The 18163-nt window shown below is 47.9% G+C and overlaps 2 protein-coding genes across 3 annotated transcripts; one reads left to right on the top strand and one right to left on the bottom strand.

Moving 5' to 3' along the window:
• Nucleotides 1-4762: 4762 nt before the first annotated feature.
• Nucleotides 4763-6686, bottom strand: Banf1 (BAF nuclear assembly factor 1). The gene is made up of 3 exons (XM_055610585.1): nt 6610-6686; nt 5823-5961; nt 4763-5297 (listed from the first exon to the last, which is right to left on the bottom strand). The coding sequence occupies exons 2-3, from the start codon at nt 5943-5945 to the stop codon at nt 5151-5153; spliced, it is 270 nt and encodes an 89-aa protein (XP_055466560.1). The 5' UTR covers nt 5946-5961; nt 6610-6686; the 3' UTR covers nt 4763-5150.
• Nucleotides 6687-6961: 275 nt separating this feature from the next.
• Nucleotides 6962-10459, top strand: Eif1ad (eukaryotic translation initiation factor 1A domain containing). 2 transcript variants are annotated; one of them, XM_055610583.1, is made up of 6 exons: nt 6962-7260; nt 8340-8558; nt 8698-8806; nt 8891-8999; nt 9166-9213; nt 10146-10459. In XM_055610583.1, the coding sequence occupies exons 2-6, from the start codon at nt 8472-8474 to the stop codon at nt 10414-10416; spliced, it is 624 nt and encodes a 207-aa protein (XP_055466558.1). In that variant the 5' UTR covers nt 6962-7260; nt 8340-8471; the 3' UTR covers nt 10417-10459. The 2 variants fall into 2 exon arrangements, with proteins under 2 accessions (XP_055466558.1, XP_055466559.1); XM_055610584.1 differs by having other exon boundaries at nt 10142-10459.
• Nucleotides 10460-18163: the final 7704 nt, after the last annotated feature.

The raw sequence follows: 18163 nt of genomic DNA, 5'->3' as shown, positions 1-18163 counted from the left end.
AGCCTCTCCTTCCTTTACCCCATGCTGGCTGACAGCCTGAGTCAAGATAGCTTCAGCCAGGCCTCTGCCTGGCTGCACTAGTCAAGATGGAAGCACCGAGGGTCTCAGGCTCCATGCAGGACCCATGGCTGGGGGCTGGGGCTGAGGTCCACGTCCTTTCCAGAGACTGGTCTTCTGCATTCACGTCCAGGGTCAGCACTTGATGCAAGCCACCAGCTCTCAACAAGGCAGGTTAGTCAGGGCCACTTGGGAGCCCAGTCTAGCTGTCCACAACGCTCCCTTTAGCTTTTTCTACTGCCAATTAAGTAGAGTGTTCTGGCCGAGTGACTCAAACACGGAGTAAGTGACTCAAACATGGAGTAAGGGAGGCTCTGGCACAGAGCCACAGTGGGAACGGAGGATTGGCTTTTTCAGGAAGCTGAGGTATCCATGTTCACTTTCCTGAAGCAGGGGTAGACATGTGTTGAGAGGCACTCACTGTGCCTTCCGGCTCTCTACCCTCCTGGCAAGGAGAGATGAGTTGTTTGATTCAAGGCTGGATTCTGTCTCTCTTTAAAATTTAGGCGATTTTTGGTCATAGATGTTGACATTCATGTGATTTAAAAAAGATATTTTATGAATAAAATCATTTTTCTTTGGAGACAGATATCTATTCTCTCCTTGGCTGTCCCAAAACTCTCTGTACAGACCAGGTTGGTCTTGAACTCACTGAGCTCTACCTGCCTCTGTCTTCAAGGTGTGTGTCACCATGTCTGACTGAAAAAAAAAAAAATGAGTTTTTATTCCTGTTTTGGTTGCCCCTGCACCTGTCATCTTTAGGCCGTTGCTGACGGCCTAACCACACCTCGCTTTGTACCTGGATGTACGTCAGGAAGTGCAAGCATTGTTACTGGTCATAGCCACCGGTGGAGGGTGTGCGCTACCTCTTCCAGGCTGGGCTGTAGGCTTTGCCTGGACACAAACTCCTGTCAGAGCAGTTTCGGACTCACCACCTGATTGTTAGTTCAAATCTTGTTTTGCTATGGTTGGTTTGTCTTGTTCTGACGCTTTGGGGGACTGTCTTACTACAGAGCTGATGCTAGTCTCCAACTCTCAATCCTCCTGCTTCTGCCTCCCAGATGCTGAAATTATATGTTGAATTAAAGGCCTTTTCTAATACCCGCCGTAGCTTCCAAACAATTGACCTATCATATTAATTAATGAGCTTGAAGCACTGTAACTGTGCAGAATTCATCTATTCTAAGCCATCTATGCTGAGCTGGCTGCCTCCCAGCCGCGTCCCTGTGGAACTTGCCTCAGTCTGTCCTTGCCTCCTGCTTTCTCTCTCTGTCCTCATGGCCACCTCCTCCTCTCTCTCTTCTCTTCTTCTTCTTTGGTCCTTACCTGAGACCCTCTGACTGGGAACAGAAGTCCAGCCTTCTGTCTCCTCTGCCCAGTTATAGACTAATGAGCTTCTTTATTAACCAATCAGAGATAATTGAGCAATGTTTATACAACACTGAGACCAGAGATTCTTCATAGAAATGATAATGCCCACGTCTGGTCTGCAACCAGATCTCAGCGCACAGAAGTCAGCATACAAGACCATCCTTCAACAATTACAGGCACACACTGCCACACCTCGGGATGTGATTTTTGTTTCTGCTTTTATCTTATTGTTCTGAAATACCACTAGTACACAAAACAGGGCACACAACACACATGTTCATTTTCCTCATGTGTGAGATGACAGATATCAAACACAGGATTTAACACATGCTAGGTGCTATTGTTCAATCACTTAGCTCCATTAGAAGACCTGTTCAATCCAATAGTTAGTGAACAATTTTACCAGCTCTGGCGCCAGAAAATGAAAATGTCACTCCCACTTACAAACCCTCCATTAGGGGCTGGAGAGATGGCTCAGCAGTTAAGAGCACTGTCTACTCTTCCTTAGAGGACCTGAGTTCAATTCCCAGCACCACATGGTGGCTCACAACCATCTATAATGGGATCTGATGCCCTTTTTGGCATGCAGGTGTACATGAAGATAGAGCATTCATATACATTAAATACATAAATAAATAAAAGTTTTGTAACAAACAAACAAACCCTCTATTATCACTAACCTTCCTTCTCCAGAGATTTGGTTTGGTTATTCCTCCCTCTCCACTATTGACATGTTTTGTTTTGTCTTCCTTTTTCTTTCTAAATTCTTTGAGTTAAAATCCAGGGAACTGTGCCTCCTAAGCAAGCCCTATAGCAGTGTGCACCCCTGGGACCTATCAGTAATTGTTGACAGTGAGCAGTTCCTTGGTTTTTGTTTTGTTGTTGTTTTTATCTTTACTGTCTCTATAGGGCTCTCTAAGCAAGACTTTGCTTCTGAACATGAATGAAAGCAGGTCATGGTGTAGGACTGCAATCCCGGCATTCAGGAGGTTAAGGCAGAATTTTCACCAGCTTGGGGCCATCTTGGGTCACACAGTGACTACACAGCAAGACACAAACACAGAAGTCTTGAAAATAAAATGTCCCTCCCCCCTTTTCGGGTTTGTTTGTTTTTGGAGGGACAAGGTTTCACTGTGTAGCCCTGGCTGTCCTGGAACTCACTCTGTAGACCAGGCTGGTCTTTAACTCAGAGATCCACCTGCCTCTGCCTCTCAAGTTCAGGGATTAAAGATCCCCCCGCCCCCGACCCAGGGACCCACACAGTCTTGTGGGTCATGGTCCCATACTGAGATTATTCTGACTGCTGCTCTGGTTCACTTCCCCTGCTGTGCAGTTGCAAGCACTTAAGCGCACGTTGGGAACCACGGCCTGTAGGCCTGTGCTGCAGGCTCTCACAGACCCAGCTGGGAACATTTCCTGAGGTCCTGCTGCAGGTATTCAGGCACAGTCCTAAGAATGGAATTGATGGCTCATGGGGTGTGTCAGCTTTGCAAAATAACACTCAGCTGTTTTCCCAGAGTGCTCATAGCAATTACTCCCACCAACTGGGGACCAGTTCCTGTTGCTCCATTTGCTCAACACTTGATATTGTCTGACTTAAGACTTTTTGCCAATCAGGTAAGCATTAGTGACACTTGTTTTTTCTGATTTCTAATGAAAGTGAACCCTTTCCACGTACTATTTTAAATTGTTCCCTTGGGGCCGCCTTTCAGATCTTCTAGCAAGTTCCCTATTATGTTGTCCCTTTTCTTTTTGCAGTACTAAGGATTGAACACAGGGCCTCACAAATGCTAGGCACCCTACCATGAAACCACACCCCCAGCCATGTCCCCTCTTCCTGTGTATGCGCTGAGGGGTGATTCCTTCTTCTAATCATGTGGGGCCCAGAGGATGATGTTGGGCATCTTCCTCTGTTGTTTTCCATCTCATTTGTTGGAGAGGGTCTCTCACAGAACTGGAAGCTGCCTCAGGCAGGGTGGCTGGCCAGTGACCTTGGATTTTCTCTACCCCACACAATGGAGTGATGGTGTTACAGGCTCATGCAGCCATGCATGCCTGCTTTTTATGTGCTATGGATCTGAATGTGGGTCCTCTTGTTTTTACAGCCATCTCCGCAGACCACTTAGAAGAATCTCATGAGCCCTAGACTGGCCTGGAACTTGCTTTGTAGCCACGGAAGACCCTGAACTTCAGATCCTCATGCTCACATCTCCTAATGAACCACAAGCACTCTACCAACTGAGCCACGTTTTTTGAGACAGGGTTTCTCTATGTAGCCTTGGCTGTCCTGGACTCACTCTGTAGAGCAGGCTGGCCTCAAACTCACAGAGATCCACCTGCCTCTGGCTCCCTGAGTGTGCCACACCTGGTTCCAGACACTTTCTTACCTGCAGGCCTGCTGTGTATATGGGGTAATGACTTTATTATAAACTGTACTCCCCACTCTGTGCCCATGTCTTTACTCAGGCTTCAGATTAACACTCTAGTAGTCTTTTTATTGTGGAATCATGATAACGTTCTCATACTATGCCCAGTCTTGTAGTGCCCCCCGCCTTCCTGGACAGTAAACATGCAGAAAAGCATTGTTCTTGCACTATAAGTCACTGCTCAATGATGCTCTTGCAATTGGAGAAATGAACATTAAGCAGGAGTGAGTGTTACACAGCATTTTACCTAGGCCTGCAACCTTCCATATGAGAAAACTCAGAGGGCATGAATTACATGACATAGGATCACAGGCTCCCAAATTACAATCTGAATTCCACTGGCTATTTTCCCGCAGCAAGTTCATGAGCAAATTAGCTTTTCTGAGCCCCAAATACCTTTACCTCTCCAAAATAAAAAAAAACTAAGAAATGTTTACAAAGATATTAGTCAGGGCTGGTTATTTAGTTTTCAAGTTTAACCCTTTCCTTCCCTGATAGCTGGGCAAACAAGCACCAGTCCCAACCCTTCCCAGAGACTAAAGGAACACATGATATGATGACTGGCAGCTGAACTCTTACCCACATCCTACCCACCCTCTTCCTGGTACCCTTGACTCCCACTGACTTTTCCACCAGGTGCTGCCTAGACCAACTGTTGACTTGACATCTGGAAGCCTACAGCCTACCTGGCTCCCAGGAAGAAATCAACCCACACTCTCTCCCACATAACTTAGGAATTGGGACACCTAGGGCACCTGCCCAAAGCCTACATGGCTAGGGTGGCTCCCTCTTGGGAGGGGAAATGGAAGCCACCAGTTTCGGTTTGCACTGATAAGGAGTGAAGACGAGCTCAGCCCCTGGGGAATACACAACTCCCAGCTCACTTGCTATCCAACACACAACACCAATTATGAAGGCCAATGACTTTATTCATCTAAAAATCTTTATAAGCACAGTGACTGTTTTTGCCAAAGGGGGAGGGGGGATCAAAAGGGCATCCAATGGATTGTGAAGGCAGGGAGAAAAGGGCCCAGAATCCATTCAGAAAAGCTGGTAACTGTTGCCATGAACTGGGGGCAGGGTGGGGGTGGGGGACAAGGCATGCAAGGTCAAGAATTCCAAAAATGATGAAACGGTGAAGGGAGAGAACTCCTAAAAGATCCTGGAGTACATAGGTTAGTGTGACAACAGCAATCTTTTCCTTCGTGGAGGACAGGGAGGAGCCCACTCGGTGGCAGACTCTGGAGACGCTATGCTGTAGCTGGGGGGAGGGGGCTTAGGGGTCCCCAGAGAGCATTACAAGAAAGCGTCACACCATTCTCGAAGGCACCCGAAGCAGTCCCGGGACTGCTTGGCATTGGCACCACATGTGTCTTTTAGCCATTCCCGGAAGAGGTCTTCATCTTTCTTTAGCACCAGAAACTGGCCAAGGACCACATAAGCCTGCAAAACAGAAAAGGGCATGTGGCTAAGTGTCTTGTGGGCTAACAGCAACAAGATTATGTTGACTCCACCCAGAAGGGGTCAGATCTCTGAAGCTAGGCAGGGTAAGTTGGTGAGTACTGGGGAGGGCAAGGCCATTTTTGTTTTGGTTGTTTTGTTTAACTGGGTTTGTTCTTTGTTGCCTAGGCTGGCATTAAACTTAATGGGAATCCTCTTGCTTCAACCTCCCAAGTGCTAGGGTCTTAGGCACAACCCACTATGCCTACTTTCACTCTTTTGGCATCTAAAACACACAAAAGAACGGGACACAACGGACACTTAATCCCAGCACTTGTGAGGCAGAGGCCCTGTCTCAAAAACCAAACCAAAATACACACACAAATGAAGGAAGTGGCCCTTTCAAATTATACACCACTGTCCCTGCCCTTCCCATACCCCTACTTTTCCTCACTCCCAAGATGAATGTAGGTATCTGCTGCCAACTTTCACTCCTAACCCTCCCTAGTGTTTGTAACCACCCCACACCTTGTCAAAGCCCCTTTCCTCCAGCTTCTTGCCCAGGACATCACCAATCCCGGCCAGGCTCCCCACTGGCTTTTCCCCCATGGGCTCTGCCACGAAGTCGCGGTGCTTTTGGGAGGTTGTCATCTTGATCAGGCTTAACCTGGGAATCCCAAAAAAAAGCAGGTTAGGGCTGAAGACCTCAACTCCCAAAGGCAATGTCCCAGGTCAGCTACTGTGGCTGCCTCGATTCCTCTTTACTTCACACCTAAAAACGCCGAGAGTCGGGGAAGGTTTTTCCACCACCCGGCTATTCGGAAATATCCACTTTCTACGGGCCCTGGGTTTGGGTATTGACCGGGTGGAAATACTAGTTTGCTCTAACAGGTGGCGCACGTAGGGCAACAGGAAGACTCCTAGACTCGGTAGCCAGGAGCCGCCCAGAAGCTGTCACTCTCGGTGACCTTGACTAGGCAGACACTGACCCCGTTGCGAACTACCACGTGGTAGGAATAGCCATAAGAGGGTCTCATTACCCGCGTCGCCCTCCAGAGGCCGACGAGCGCCGCACACCGGCTCCCGCGGCCCGCCGACACCCACGCCTCCCTGGTCCCGCAGGACCCGCCCCATGCGCGCCGCCCCGCCCCGCCCCGCCTCCTCCACGCGCCGCCGCTCCTGGCGCCGCCCCTGCCGCGGGGCCCGGCCACTCCGCTGCAAAGGCGCGCCTCGGCGATGGGGACCCCTCTCCCCCCCGCCTCCGCGCGCGGCCTCCGACCTCCAGCAGGAGCCCTCCTCCGCTGTTCACGCTCACCGGTGGCTCCGCTCTGCTAACGGCTCCCCGCGCCGCTCGGCCGCTCCCGCCGACACCTCAAGCTACTAGAACGTTCTTCGACTTCCGCTTCCGGGTCGTCTTATGAGCCTCCTTAAAAAGAAATCCCCCACCCTGGGCGCGTCTAGCCACCCGGAGCCATAGAGTTGAGGCTCAGCGGCGAGCCGCGGAGCCCACCGTAGTCGTCGTTTTCCGTTCCGTCACGGGAAGCCACGTTGCTTTCTATGGTCCTGTTTCTCTGGCCGCCCTTCCCGTCTGCGGGACCGAGGCCTCCTTGGAGAATACGTCTGTCTTTTTCCTGCCCGGCGCCTGGAACTTAGGTTTGCCCGATTTGGTCGAGGGACGAGTTAAAGGAAAGGACAAAGGGGCGGGGCATCCGGAGGGCCACTGAGAGCCCCGGAAGTGCAAGTCTCGGCGCGGTTTCCTCAGTGTCAGGTCTATCTCCTCAAGCCCGCTGGCGAAAGGTAGGAACACCGGAGGTTTGAGGCTAAGCGTCCAGACCGGCGCTACCATCGCGACCACCTGCGAGGCGCATCTCTTTGCTTTCGTTGACTCCGTCTTGAAGTGAGTCGTGGACGAGCTGCTTTCACCGTCAACCTGGAAAACGGAGCTTGCTTGTGTAGCGCCGAGCGGGTGAGTGCTGCGAGTGGGTCTTTTCTCGAAGGGCCTTTCAGATTGAAGTGTCGTGATGGTCAGCGAGTCAGTCAGTGTCTCTGGTGTGTTAGGAGGTCGAGCGTTGTAGACTGTCCTAGACTGGGGCGGGGGTCGTTCAAGCACGCAGTTTATCTGTAACTTCTCCCAGAGAGGTTGTCAGAATGATCAGCCTGGGAGACGCGAATGGGTTCATTATCACAGCAGTGCTTAGAAGTATCTCTCATAGGATTTGCCCTGTGCTGGGTGCTTTTCCACGATCTCGTTTTATTTACTTAATGTTTTGTTTGTTATTGAGAGGGCATCTCACTCCGTAGATCAGGTTGCTTCCTTGCTCCACAGAAATTCGCCTGCCTTAGCCTCTGTGGGTTGGGGTTAGAGTGTTGAGATTAAAGGCTGGAACCACACACACACCAGCCGAGACTATAAATGTGTCTCTGCCTGGAGTAGTGGGAAAAGCCTTTAATCCCAGAGAGACTGAGGCAGGTAGATCCCTGAGTTCAAGAGCAGCCTGGTCTACAAAGCCATTTCAGGCCAGCCAGGGCTACACAGAGAAATCCTGTCTCAAAAAAAACAAAAACTTTTGTTTTGTTTTTAAGATTTACTGTGTAGGGGTGTTGCAAGTGCCTCTGGAGGCCAGAAGAGGGCGTTGGATCCCCTAGAGCTAGTGATGGTTATGAACCATCTGATGTGGATGCTGAGTCCTGAGACCTCTCTGGCCCTTAAAGGTCATGTCTGGTTTTTGAGATAAGGTTTTCCTATGTAGACCAGGCTGCCCTAGAACTCAACAAATATCAGTCTGCCTCTGCCTCTCAAGTGCTGGGAATAAAGATGTACACCAGCAACCTGGCTAAAACAGCTTGTGTTTTGTTTTTTAATGTTCTTACATTTTTATGTGTATCAGTGTTTTTACCTGCATGTATTTCTCCAAAAGTGCCTGTTGGATCCCCTGGGCCTGGGATGAGGGGCAGCTGTTAACTGTGTGAGTGCTGGGAACCATACCTAGATTCTCTGTGAGAGCAGAAAGCCATCCAGTCCCCTAAAGATCACATCTTTAACAGGGCAAGGTGGCACTTTTTTGTATAAGGCTGCTGCTCTTGAAAGCAGTCCTGGCTTCTAAGACCGCCATCCAAATAACTCTGGAAGACGAGCTGACAGTCCGTGCATCCTAACAACCCTGGACAGAACCCAGCATGTCTCAGGCCACCAAGAGGAAGCATGTGGTGCAGGAGATGCTGGGGGAGCACATGGTGCCTTCCGATCAACAGCAGATTGTGAAAGTGAGTGGTACTGTCCAAGCTCTTCTGTCCTCCCTTCCACTCCCATCGGACCCCTGGGGCATGAAGAGGGTTCCATGCAGGTCAGAGCATGCTTGATCCGACTGATGACTTGGCTGATTCTTGGTCTTTCATGGACCAGGTCCTCAGGACTCCCGGGAACAATCTGCATGAGGTAGAGACAGCACAAGGGCAGCGCTTCCTGGTGAGCATGCCCTCCAAATACCGCAAGAACATCTGGATCAAGAGAGGTTAGAAGCGCCCTTCACAATAAAGAGCCGTGGCCTTGACTTCCTCCTTCACCATAGGAATGGGTTTATCTTTGTCATCTACAGGGGACTTCCTCATTGTTGACCCAATTGAAGAGGGAGAAAAAGTGAAGGCTGAGATCTCTTTTGTGCTCTGCAAGAACCATGTCCGCTCTCTGCAGAAGGAAGGGCACTGGTAGGATAATCTTGATCACTGGCCCTCTGGCTTCTGGGGATAGTATCATCCTAGCTAGGGAAAAGGGTTAGAGAAGGTTATGCCATCCCAAGGGGGACATCTGGAAACAACTGATTTGCTGAGAGATTTCTCTTTGCTCTCTAACCAAGCTCTTCTCTTGTCACAGGCCTGAGGCCTTCTCTGAGGTAGCTGAGAAACAAAACAATGTGAACAGGTGAGGAGAAAGCCCCAGCCCAGGGAAGACAAAAAGTACAAGTTCACACCTTGGTGCCTCAAGGAGAAAGGTGATCCTGCTTTTCTCCTGTTGAGAATTCCAGCATATAGAGTAGAATGCATAGTTACGAGTATGGCTTGAAGATCACATGCTCTGAGTTAAAATGCTGGCTTTGCTACTTAATAGGCAAGTGACTTTAGATGCATTATTTCATATCTTAAGACATGTTCCTAACTGGATGTGGTGGTACATGCCTGTAATTCCAGCACTTAAAAAGTTTGAGGACAAGTTTGAAGCCATCATGGTCTACATATAACAGGTTCAAAGCCAGCCTGAGCTACATGAAACCTTTTCTTAAAACAAGTTCATCTAAGAGATAGAATTATACAGAGAGTGAGAAAGCTAACACTTATGCAGTTCTTAGTACGGTGGTTCTCACCTTTGGGTTAAGGCTCATTTGGGGGTCCCAGGTCAGATCTTTATATTAAACAGAACAGCAAAATTACACTTATAAAGTAGCAACAAAATAATTGTATGGTGGGAGTCAGCACAATGAGGAAACTGTGTTATAGGGCCACAAGTTAGGAAGGTTGAGAACCACTGGCTTAGTGCATCAGCTGCTAGAAAATGTGAACTCTCTGTGTCAGTGACACTAGCAAAGCTGCTGTTGATTCCTCACTGAAGCTTTTGTTTCCTGAGTCAGGATCACATGTAGCCCAGGCTGCCCTCAGACTTACCATCCCTTAGCCTCCTAAATACTAGGCATGTGCCACCACATCAGGGTTGGAGCTCTTGGATTTTTAAGACGTGTCAGTTCCTGACTGTGTAGTAGATTTTAATTGTTTTTTCACTAGTCATGTTTTAAGACTGGGTTATAGACCTGGTTTCCCTAGTGGATGTTACTCACTCTGTCGTCTCATTCACACAGACAGAGTCAGCCAGAGCTCCCTGCTGAGCCACCCCTGTCAGGAGAAGAGTCGGGCTCTGAAGATGACTCTGACCTCTTTGTCAACACCAATCACAGACAGTATCACGAGAGTGAGGAGGAGAGTGAAGAGGAGGAGGAGGAGGCAGCCTGAGCCCCCAGGACCCACTTCTCTACTTGCTCAGGGACTACCCCTTGGCTTTTTTAGGCGTGGACATTCCCAGGGTGCCCTGCAGATCTTTTCCTTTGGATGGGGACAAGGCGTGGCTCCTTTCTGAACTGACCTAATAGAATTAAACCCCTGGTGGGTAATGACTTACACTGGTGTCTGAGTGGCTCTCTGTGTGGAGGGAAGCTCATGGTGAAGTGAAGCCTCTTCTATGTCGGAGGCCTTGGTCAGCTGTGGGTAGAATGGGAAGGAAATGGGCTCTGGCTGGAATCTGCTGCAGGTAACTGTCTGGGCACTTGGTGCCTCCCCCTGTGCTGTGGTTTAAGTAACAGCAGTCCTACTTCATTACTGCTTCCGTTCAGTACTGATTCCAGCAGGTGAGGCTGTAGCCGGGGACCCAGTACACATGTGCCTCTTAGGCGTAGCTCAGGACAAATCCCATGGTGCCTTAGGAACTGCTTCCCTTCCTCCTAGTCCCTTACTGCAGCAGTGCTTGCTTACCGTATGAATGACACCTCGGGTACCCCATCTCTCTTCACCTTAGCCACCTGTCCTCTCCTGAGGGTGTCTGTGGTCAGGGTACCACTCTCCCTACTCCTTACCACTGTCTTGATTGTCTTTGAATTTTTCTGATTTCCTCAGGGTATTAATTTCCTGTAATCCTGAGACGGTCTCTAAACCAGGTTTGCATGGGAATCACTAACCCACTCAGTAGCTGTCCTGCCTCAAACCCCCTCCTCCCCCCGGGAGCTGGGTGGGATTACAGGCATCAGCCACCTTGCTGGCTAGGCTACTAGCCTTTTATTAGAGGCTGTTGTGACCTCCTCGACACTTGTACCTCAGCATCAAAAGACAGACCTGTGCTCAGACTGGCTCATTTCATTTACTTCCGTTGCTTTAGTTCAAGGATCCTTCAGTAGCCCAGGTACTCCTCAAGCTATGCAAGCTTCTGTGAGCTGTGGTCTCTCACTTGTTGGAGGGCTTTTGCTTCTGTATACACTGCTAGCATTAACCCAGCCACGGCTGAATCCTACTGAAAATTGTCCCCTGCCACCAGCTTAGTCCTGCCCCTACTGATCATTTGCTCCATCCCACAGTGGAACTGTTTGGTCCCATAGCCCAATGTGCTTATTTTCATTGTGAGCTAATAGGACTTCTACTTTGGAGTCTTCCTCTGTTTTCTGAGAGATTTTGTTTTTCTGTTGTGGGTAGTTGGTTGATGAGGGTTGGGTGGTCATTATGGGACTTACTAGCCTCATGTGCTATATAGAACCTCATTTCTGAATAGGAAATCTTGTAGTGATCACATTCTTTCTGGCTCTCATTTATGTTCATGGGGTTTTTTTTGTGATATTAAATGTATACTTGGTTATACACATGTATAAAATATAAATGTATATACATGGAAAAATAAACCAGATAAGTTAAAGATAAATCTATCTTTAACTTCTCAGAAAATTTTTAATGTTTTTTTTGTTTTGTTTTTGTTCAATACTGAGGATTGAACCTAGGGCACTGAGCTCTTGACGTGGTAGTCTGGTGTTCTACCAAACTATATGTCTGTTAATGAATTTGAGGCCAGCCTGTTCTACATAGAGAGCTCCAGGACAGCCAACACTACATAGAAACCCTATCTCAAAAAAAAAAAAAAAAAAAGATAAGGCCAGAGATCAAGACATTACCACATTTGGACTACATGAGACAGTCTTAAAAAAAAAAAAGATTCCTGCATATATGTGTCTTTTTAGGATTCCAAATCTGCGCTATGGGTCTGCACTGACACCACATCCTGCAGTATACCTTACAGCTTCGCTGACTCCACCATCCTGAGGCTGTGTCATATTTCCTCATTTCATAAAAACTTAAGTCAACCTAATTTTCATTTAAAAGTCCTCCGCGTGGCCAATGAAATGGTTCAGTAGGTACAACATGATGCCAAACCTGAGGACCTTATTCAAACTCCAGGATTCAGGTGGTGGAAGGAGAGAACCAAGTCTAAAAGTTGTCCTCTGACTTCCACAAATGTTCCTGGGTCCCTTTACTCCATCCCTCTTGCCCCAGTCTGAGATAATAAACATCCAGCACTGTCTTTTTTTTTACTGCTGTGAAGAGACACCACAACCAAAGCAACTTTTTTTTTGCTTTTGTTTTTTAAGACAAGGTTTTTCTGTGCCGTAACTGTGTAGAACTCACTCTGTAGACCAGGCTGGCCTCAACTCAAGGAAATCTGCCTCTGCCTCCTGAGTGCTGGAATTAAAGGTGTGCGCCACCATGCCCAGCCTTCAAGGCAACTCCAATAAAGGCAAACGTTGGGCCTGGCTTACAGCTTCAGAGGTTTAGTTCATTATCATGGGAGTGTGCGGGCAGGCATGGTGCTAGAGAAGGGCCTGAAAGTCCTACGTGTTGATTTGAAGGCCACAAAAGGAGATTGTTACACTGGGCATAGCTTGAACATAGAGGACCTCAAAGCCTGCCCCCCACAGTGACATACCTCCAACAAGGCCACACCTATTCCAACAAGGTCACCTCTAATAGAGCCACTCCTGACCAAACATTCAAACACATGAATCTATGGGGGCCAAACCTGTACAAACTACCATATTCCACTTTCTGACCCCCATAGGCTTGTAGCCATAACATAATCCAAAAATGTATTCAGTCCAACTTCAAAGGTCCCTATAGTCTGTAACAGTCTCAACCCTGTTTAAGAGTCCAAAGTCTCCTCTGAAGTTCATGTAATCTCTGTACTATAATCCCCTATAAAATCAAAATGAGAACATAGACCAACCGGGCTACCTCCACACTCTGACCTCCATGTCTGATATCAAAATGCTCTTCAGTTCTCTAACGCCTCTCAGCTTTGTTGACTGCACCACACTTCTGTCTCCTGAGCAGTTTCCAATCCTGTTTGTTTGCAGCTCTGTTTGGCAGGTATCCCACAGCTCTGTCATCTCTAACCTCTCGGAGTTTCCATGGCAATCCAGGCTTCACCTTCACATCGTCACACTATGGCCTCTGGGCCTCCATGGAGCAACTTTCCTTAGTCTCAGAGGGAGAGTCCCTTTTCTTTTATCCTTGACTCTAAAGCCAGACGATTACGGCCAAAGCTGCCAAGTGCTGCACTTGCTGGGGCTGGAATAGGGACCTCTCTCTCAATTACATCTTCTCTTCACCAGCTTTCTGTGTTCAATAGTTTCCTCTACTGCCTAAGCTTGTCTATGCTAGAACTTGCTCTGTAGACCAGACTGCCCTTAAACTCAGATATACATATATGTATATATATATGCTTGCCTTTGTGTCCTGAGTGCTGAATCCCAGGCTTATACCATTACGCCTGGACCTAAACTGTTATTTCTTTTTGCAAGTTAGAAACTTAGCTGAGTGGGATCTCACTCTGAGGTCACCATCTCCTTTATTCCATTTAAAATCTTTCATCTGTTAATCTCCTCGAACACAGGATTTAGCTCCGTTTCCACTTTTTACTACACCTTTTCTTTTCAACCTGTTTATTATTTTTCCTTGCTAAGCTTACTCCGTTTCATCAGGGCTACACTGAGAAACCCTGTCTCAAGAGCCAGGCAGTGGTAGTGCTTGCCTTTAATCCCAACACTTGGGAGGCAGAGGCTGGCGGATCTTTGTGAGTTTGAGGCCCAGCCTGAAAAAACAAAAACAAACAACACTTAAGGAAAGGCATGGGTGGCACATGCCTATATTTGCAGACTTAAGGTTGAGGAGATAGGATCCTGAGTTTGAGGCCAGCCAGGACTACATAGTGAGACAATCTCAAGAAAGGGAGAAAGGAAAGGAAAGGGTTATTTGGCTCAGTTTCAGAGTTCTATTCTCCGGCTGCTTGGCTGTGGCCATGTTGCTTTGGGCCTGTGGTAGTGCAAAACATCACAGAGGAAGCATGTAGCAGAGAAGACCTTTCACCTTGTCATGAGACGAAAGTAAAGAGAAGACAGGAGACTGAGGCAGGCAGTTCTATGAGTTCTAGGCCAGCTTGGTCTATAAAGTCCAAGACAGCCAGATCTTGTCAAAAAGAGAAGCTAGAGATCTTGTCAAAAAAAAAAAAAAAAAAAAAAGAATGGACCAGAAAGATATCCTTTTTTTAGGTATGAGTACCCTATCTGCATGTACACCTGCAGGCCTGGGGAGGGCGCCAGATCTCATAGATGGTTGGGAGCTACCAGGTTGTGCCGGGAATTGAACTCAGGACCTCTGGAAGAGCAGACAGTGCTCTTAACGTCTGAGCCATCTCTCCAGCCCCCAATAGCCATTTCAAAGGCACACCCCAGAGGTCTTTTCACTAGACCCTACCTCTTATCATTTATTTTTATTTTGATATTTTATTTTAGTGGAACGATGGTGCACACCTTTAGTGCCAGTATTGAGGGGAGGAGGCAAAGAAGCAGGCCGATTGCTGGGCATGGTGATGCACGCCTTTAATCCCAGCACTCAGAGAGGCAGAGGCAGGTAGATCAATGTGAGTCTGAGGCCAGCCTTGACTTTAAAGCTAGTACAGGACAGCCAAGGCTACATAGAGAAATCCTGTCTCAGGAAACAAAACCAAAAGATTTTTAATTTTTTATTAAATTGTGTGTGTGTGTGTCTGTGTGTCAGGTGCCCACTGCACTGTATCGCCAGGAGCTGGAATTATTGGCAGTTGTGAGCTGCTGGACTTGGGTGTTGGGAACTGAACTTGTGTTCTCTGGAAGAACGGTAAGTTCTTTTAATTGGTGAGCCACCTTTTCAGCCCCCTTTATTATTTTTATTTTTTTTTCTCATAGGATTCCTATGTTCCCTTATTGGCCTTTATTTTTATTTCATTGTGCGCATTAAGATGTGTCCATATGGAGGTATGTGATTGTGAGTGCAATGCAGTGGGGACAGAGGGACCTTCCAAGTATTTTGGTCCCAGCAAGAAAGTAATATATACTGTTTACCAGTTCTAATAAAAACATCTGGGAAATCCATTAATGCCTTCAGCAGGGTTCTCTATAATAGCGCTCTTGTTTTAATTTTACTGGCTAACCACCAGTTACCAGAAAACTTTGTTCCCCACTCAGGCTGGTGACAGGTTCCTTTTTATTTTTATTTCAAGACAGGGTTTCTCTGTGTGGCCTTGGGCGTGGTGATGTGTGGTGGCTGTACTGGACTCAATTGGTAGACAAGGCTGGCCTCAAACTCACAGAGATCCACCTGCCTCTGCCTCCCGAGTGCTGGGGGTTATACATGTGTGCCACCTCAGCCGGCTTGGTGACAGATTTTTAACAGTGTGTACCTGTTTTTACTCTGCTTTAGTGGTAAGAGGACGATGCCCTCTTCTCCTTGTCTCCTTGTCTACTGGTGGCTCCAACTGCAACACACACACAGGCTCCTCTGATGTAATACAAGCAGTTTCTGTTGACTCTTCAGCCGACACTTATGGACCCAGCAGGGGTCACAATAAGCACATTCACCCAACAAGGCAGCTATTTGTGGTAGCTGCAGGACCCTAAGTCTTGCCACTCAACAGTAAAGAATGGGGCTGGAGAGATGGCTCAGAGGTTAAGAACACTGGCTGTTCTACCAAAGGTCCTGAGTTCAATTCCCAGCAACCACAGGGTGGTTCACAACCATCTATGGTGAGATCTGATGCTCTGGTGAGCAGTACATGTAATAAGCAAAACACTGTATACATAATAAATATCTTAAAAAAACAACAACAAAGAACATCGTAAGGCCACTCACAACAGTAGTAACTGGAACTCTGGTGGGCCACTGATGTTTCATTCTGCTGAACTTTCAGATGCAGTCATCCCCAAAGGAGTGACAGTTTCCACAAGCTGTTGCTCCCAACCTTCCAGAGGTGGGGTCATTAGGAATGCGAAAAGCACCACCCGGAGCTCTGTGGGTAACTCAGCTTTATAGAACATGGAGGTGCCCTTGGAACAGGGAGGAACAGGAGGCTCTCCCTGTTCTCTCTGGAAATGATGTCCTAGAATGGAGCAAACGTGGAGCTTTAAGGAGACTGGCTCAGGGCCCAAGGGTCAGCTTCCCTCAATGTACTGAGCAACACTGTAGACTCCTTTTTCATTGCCTGAGGATACTCATGGCCCTAGCTTGGGTTTGTTCGTGTTGTGAAAAACTTAGTTTGCCAAGTCATTCGTAAGTCAAGGCACAGAAAGCAAAATGTAGAGCCCATACAGCTTTCAGCAAGGTCCACACTGGACAGGACTCTGTCCACTGAGGCAGGAGCCGTCCTCCCACGTCTATAAGCTAGAGGTGCATCACCATGCACATGGACCTGTCATGGTCCCCTTTCAGCTTAAATGTGCCCACACTGAGGAGCGAAGGACTTCAGGGAGCATCTGTGGCTAGGCATGTCTATTAAAACCTTGCTCCAGACAATGCTGTCCCTTCAGTTGTCCTCTGAGGAGCCAGAGGCCATGGACCACTATAGAGTAGGTGAAGGATGTAAGAGCTCAGAACTACCACCTCTGAAGGACCCTGTCTCCCCAGCACTATTTCAACTCCCAGAGCGTTCAGACTGTCCTGCATCCACTCATCGGCCTCTTCTCTGAAGCCTTCAAGAGCCCTCCTCTTCCACGTGAGTTCTAGCCAATCATGCCCTTGGCTGACAGACAAGGGTCTGTTTTCTCAATCTTCCACAACTCTGGCCACACTTGCCTTGCTTTGTGGGCCTTAGCAGGCAGTCCTGACCACCTACTTTTCATCTCACTCCCCTTTTTACTGTGACCAGAACTGACAGCCATTTTGGCCAACATCTTCTGAGGTAGAGCATACATCAGTGCAGGAGTTTTTGCTTCCCCAGAGAAGGCAGAGGTGTCCGGGTCTGAGCATGGACAGACAGTGTGTATGGAGGAAATGTGTACAGGAAGTGTACAGGGAGGAAATGAGAAGACCTGCCAAAGCTCAAAGGCTTGAGTGGGGCTAAAGGACTTCAAAAACACGCCTGGGGTAGGTCAAGGGTTTGGGGATGGGGAAGGAGTTTCAGCCTAGCCTGGCTGGAGCAGACACCGATGAGCCAGACTAACCACTGCACCCTAAGCTAGGGGAAACATCTAGGTCTCAGAACACAGGGTTCATCCCTGAGATGGAACCTCTCCAAGGGAAACTTGAGAGGATAAAAGCAGCCCACATGGTCCGAGAGGCTCCCTGATGACTGCATCAGTGTAGCAGTGATGTCTACTCTGGAGGTAGTTCACAACATCCTGGCTAAGCAACTGAAGAACAAAAACAACTGATGGCACATACACTTCGGTAACAACCCACAGACTGGGCAGTGCATTTATGTATTTAGGAATATGCATGTATACACGTGCACGTAACAGCAGGGAATGAAAAAAGTCATGAATTTGAAAAACTAAGGCTGAGTATACAGGACTTGGTAGGAGAGAAGGTCTGTATTTATAATTTCAAGAAAGAAAGTAATTTAGAACACTTGAGAACGGAAGTGGCAATTTCAAAGGCTCTGCACTGCTTAAAGGGTAAAGCAGCTCGAGCAACTACATACAGACTATCAATGCACACACAAAAAGCAGAAAGGTAACTTCCATAGACATGGCTTTTCCTTTGTTTTTGGAGACAGGGTCTCATTACTGTAGCACAGGCTGATCTAAAATTTACAATGATCCTCCTGCCTCTGCCTCTTGAGTGTTGGGATCAAAAGTGTACACCAGCACACCCATCCCAATATCCGGCTTTTAATTTTTGCACAATATGGAGGTAAAGAAGCCAGGTCAAGGCTGGGGAGAGGGCTCAGGGGCTAAGAGCACTACCTCTTCTACAGTGCCCGGGTTTGGTTTCTAACCCCCCTGTGAGGAGGGTTCATAAGCACCTGCAACTTTAGCTCC

Source organism: Psammomys obesus, unplaced genomic scaffold (assembly GCF_907164565.1).
Source record: "Psammomys obesus unplaced genomic scaffold, mPsaObe1.curated_primary_1811, whole genome shotgun sequence".
In the NCBI taxonomy this organism is placed as follows: domain Eukaryota; kingdom Metazoa; phylum Chordata; class Mammalia; order Rodentia; family Muridae; genus Psammomys; species Psammomys obesus.
The sequence above is the reverse complement of the archived record's forward strand: the minus strand, read 5'-3'. Positions and strand labels throughout refer to the sequence as shown.

Excerpts from the sequence above, each read along its gene's own strand:
- Eif1ad (XM_055610583.1), top strand. The coding sequence starts at position 8,472 with ATGTCTCAGGCCACCAAGAGGAAGCATGTGGTGCAGGAGATGCTGGGG. Across the intron at positions 8,559-8,697 it reads ATCAACAGCAGATTGTGAAA|GTCCTCAGGACTCCCGGGAA; the intron begins GTGAGTGGTACT and ends TTCATGGACCAG. Across the intron at positions 8,807-8,890 it reads GAACATCTGGATCAAGAGAG|GGGACTTCCTCATTGTTGAC; the intron begins GTTAGAAGCGCC and ends TGTCATCTACAG.
- Banf1 (XM_055610585.1), bottom strand. The coding sequence starts at position 5,945 with ATGACAACCTCCCAAAAGCACCGCGACTTCGTGGCAGAGCCCATGGGG. Across the intron at positions 5,298-5,822 it reads AGGAAAGGGGCTTTGACAAG|GCTTATGTGGTCCTTGGCCA; the intron begins GTGTGGGGTGGT and ends TCTGTTTTGCAG.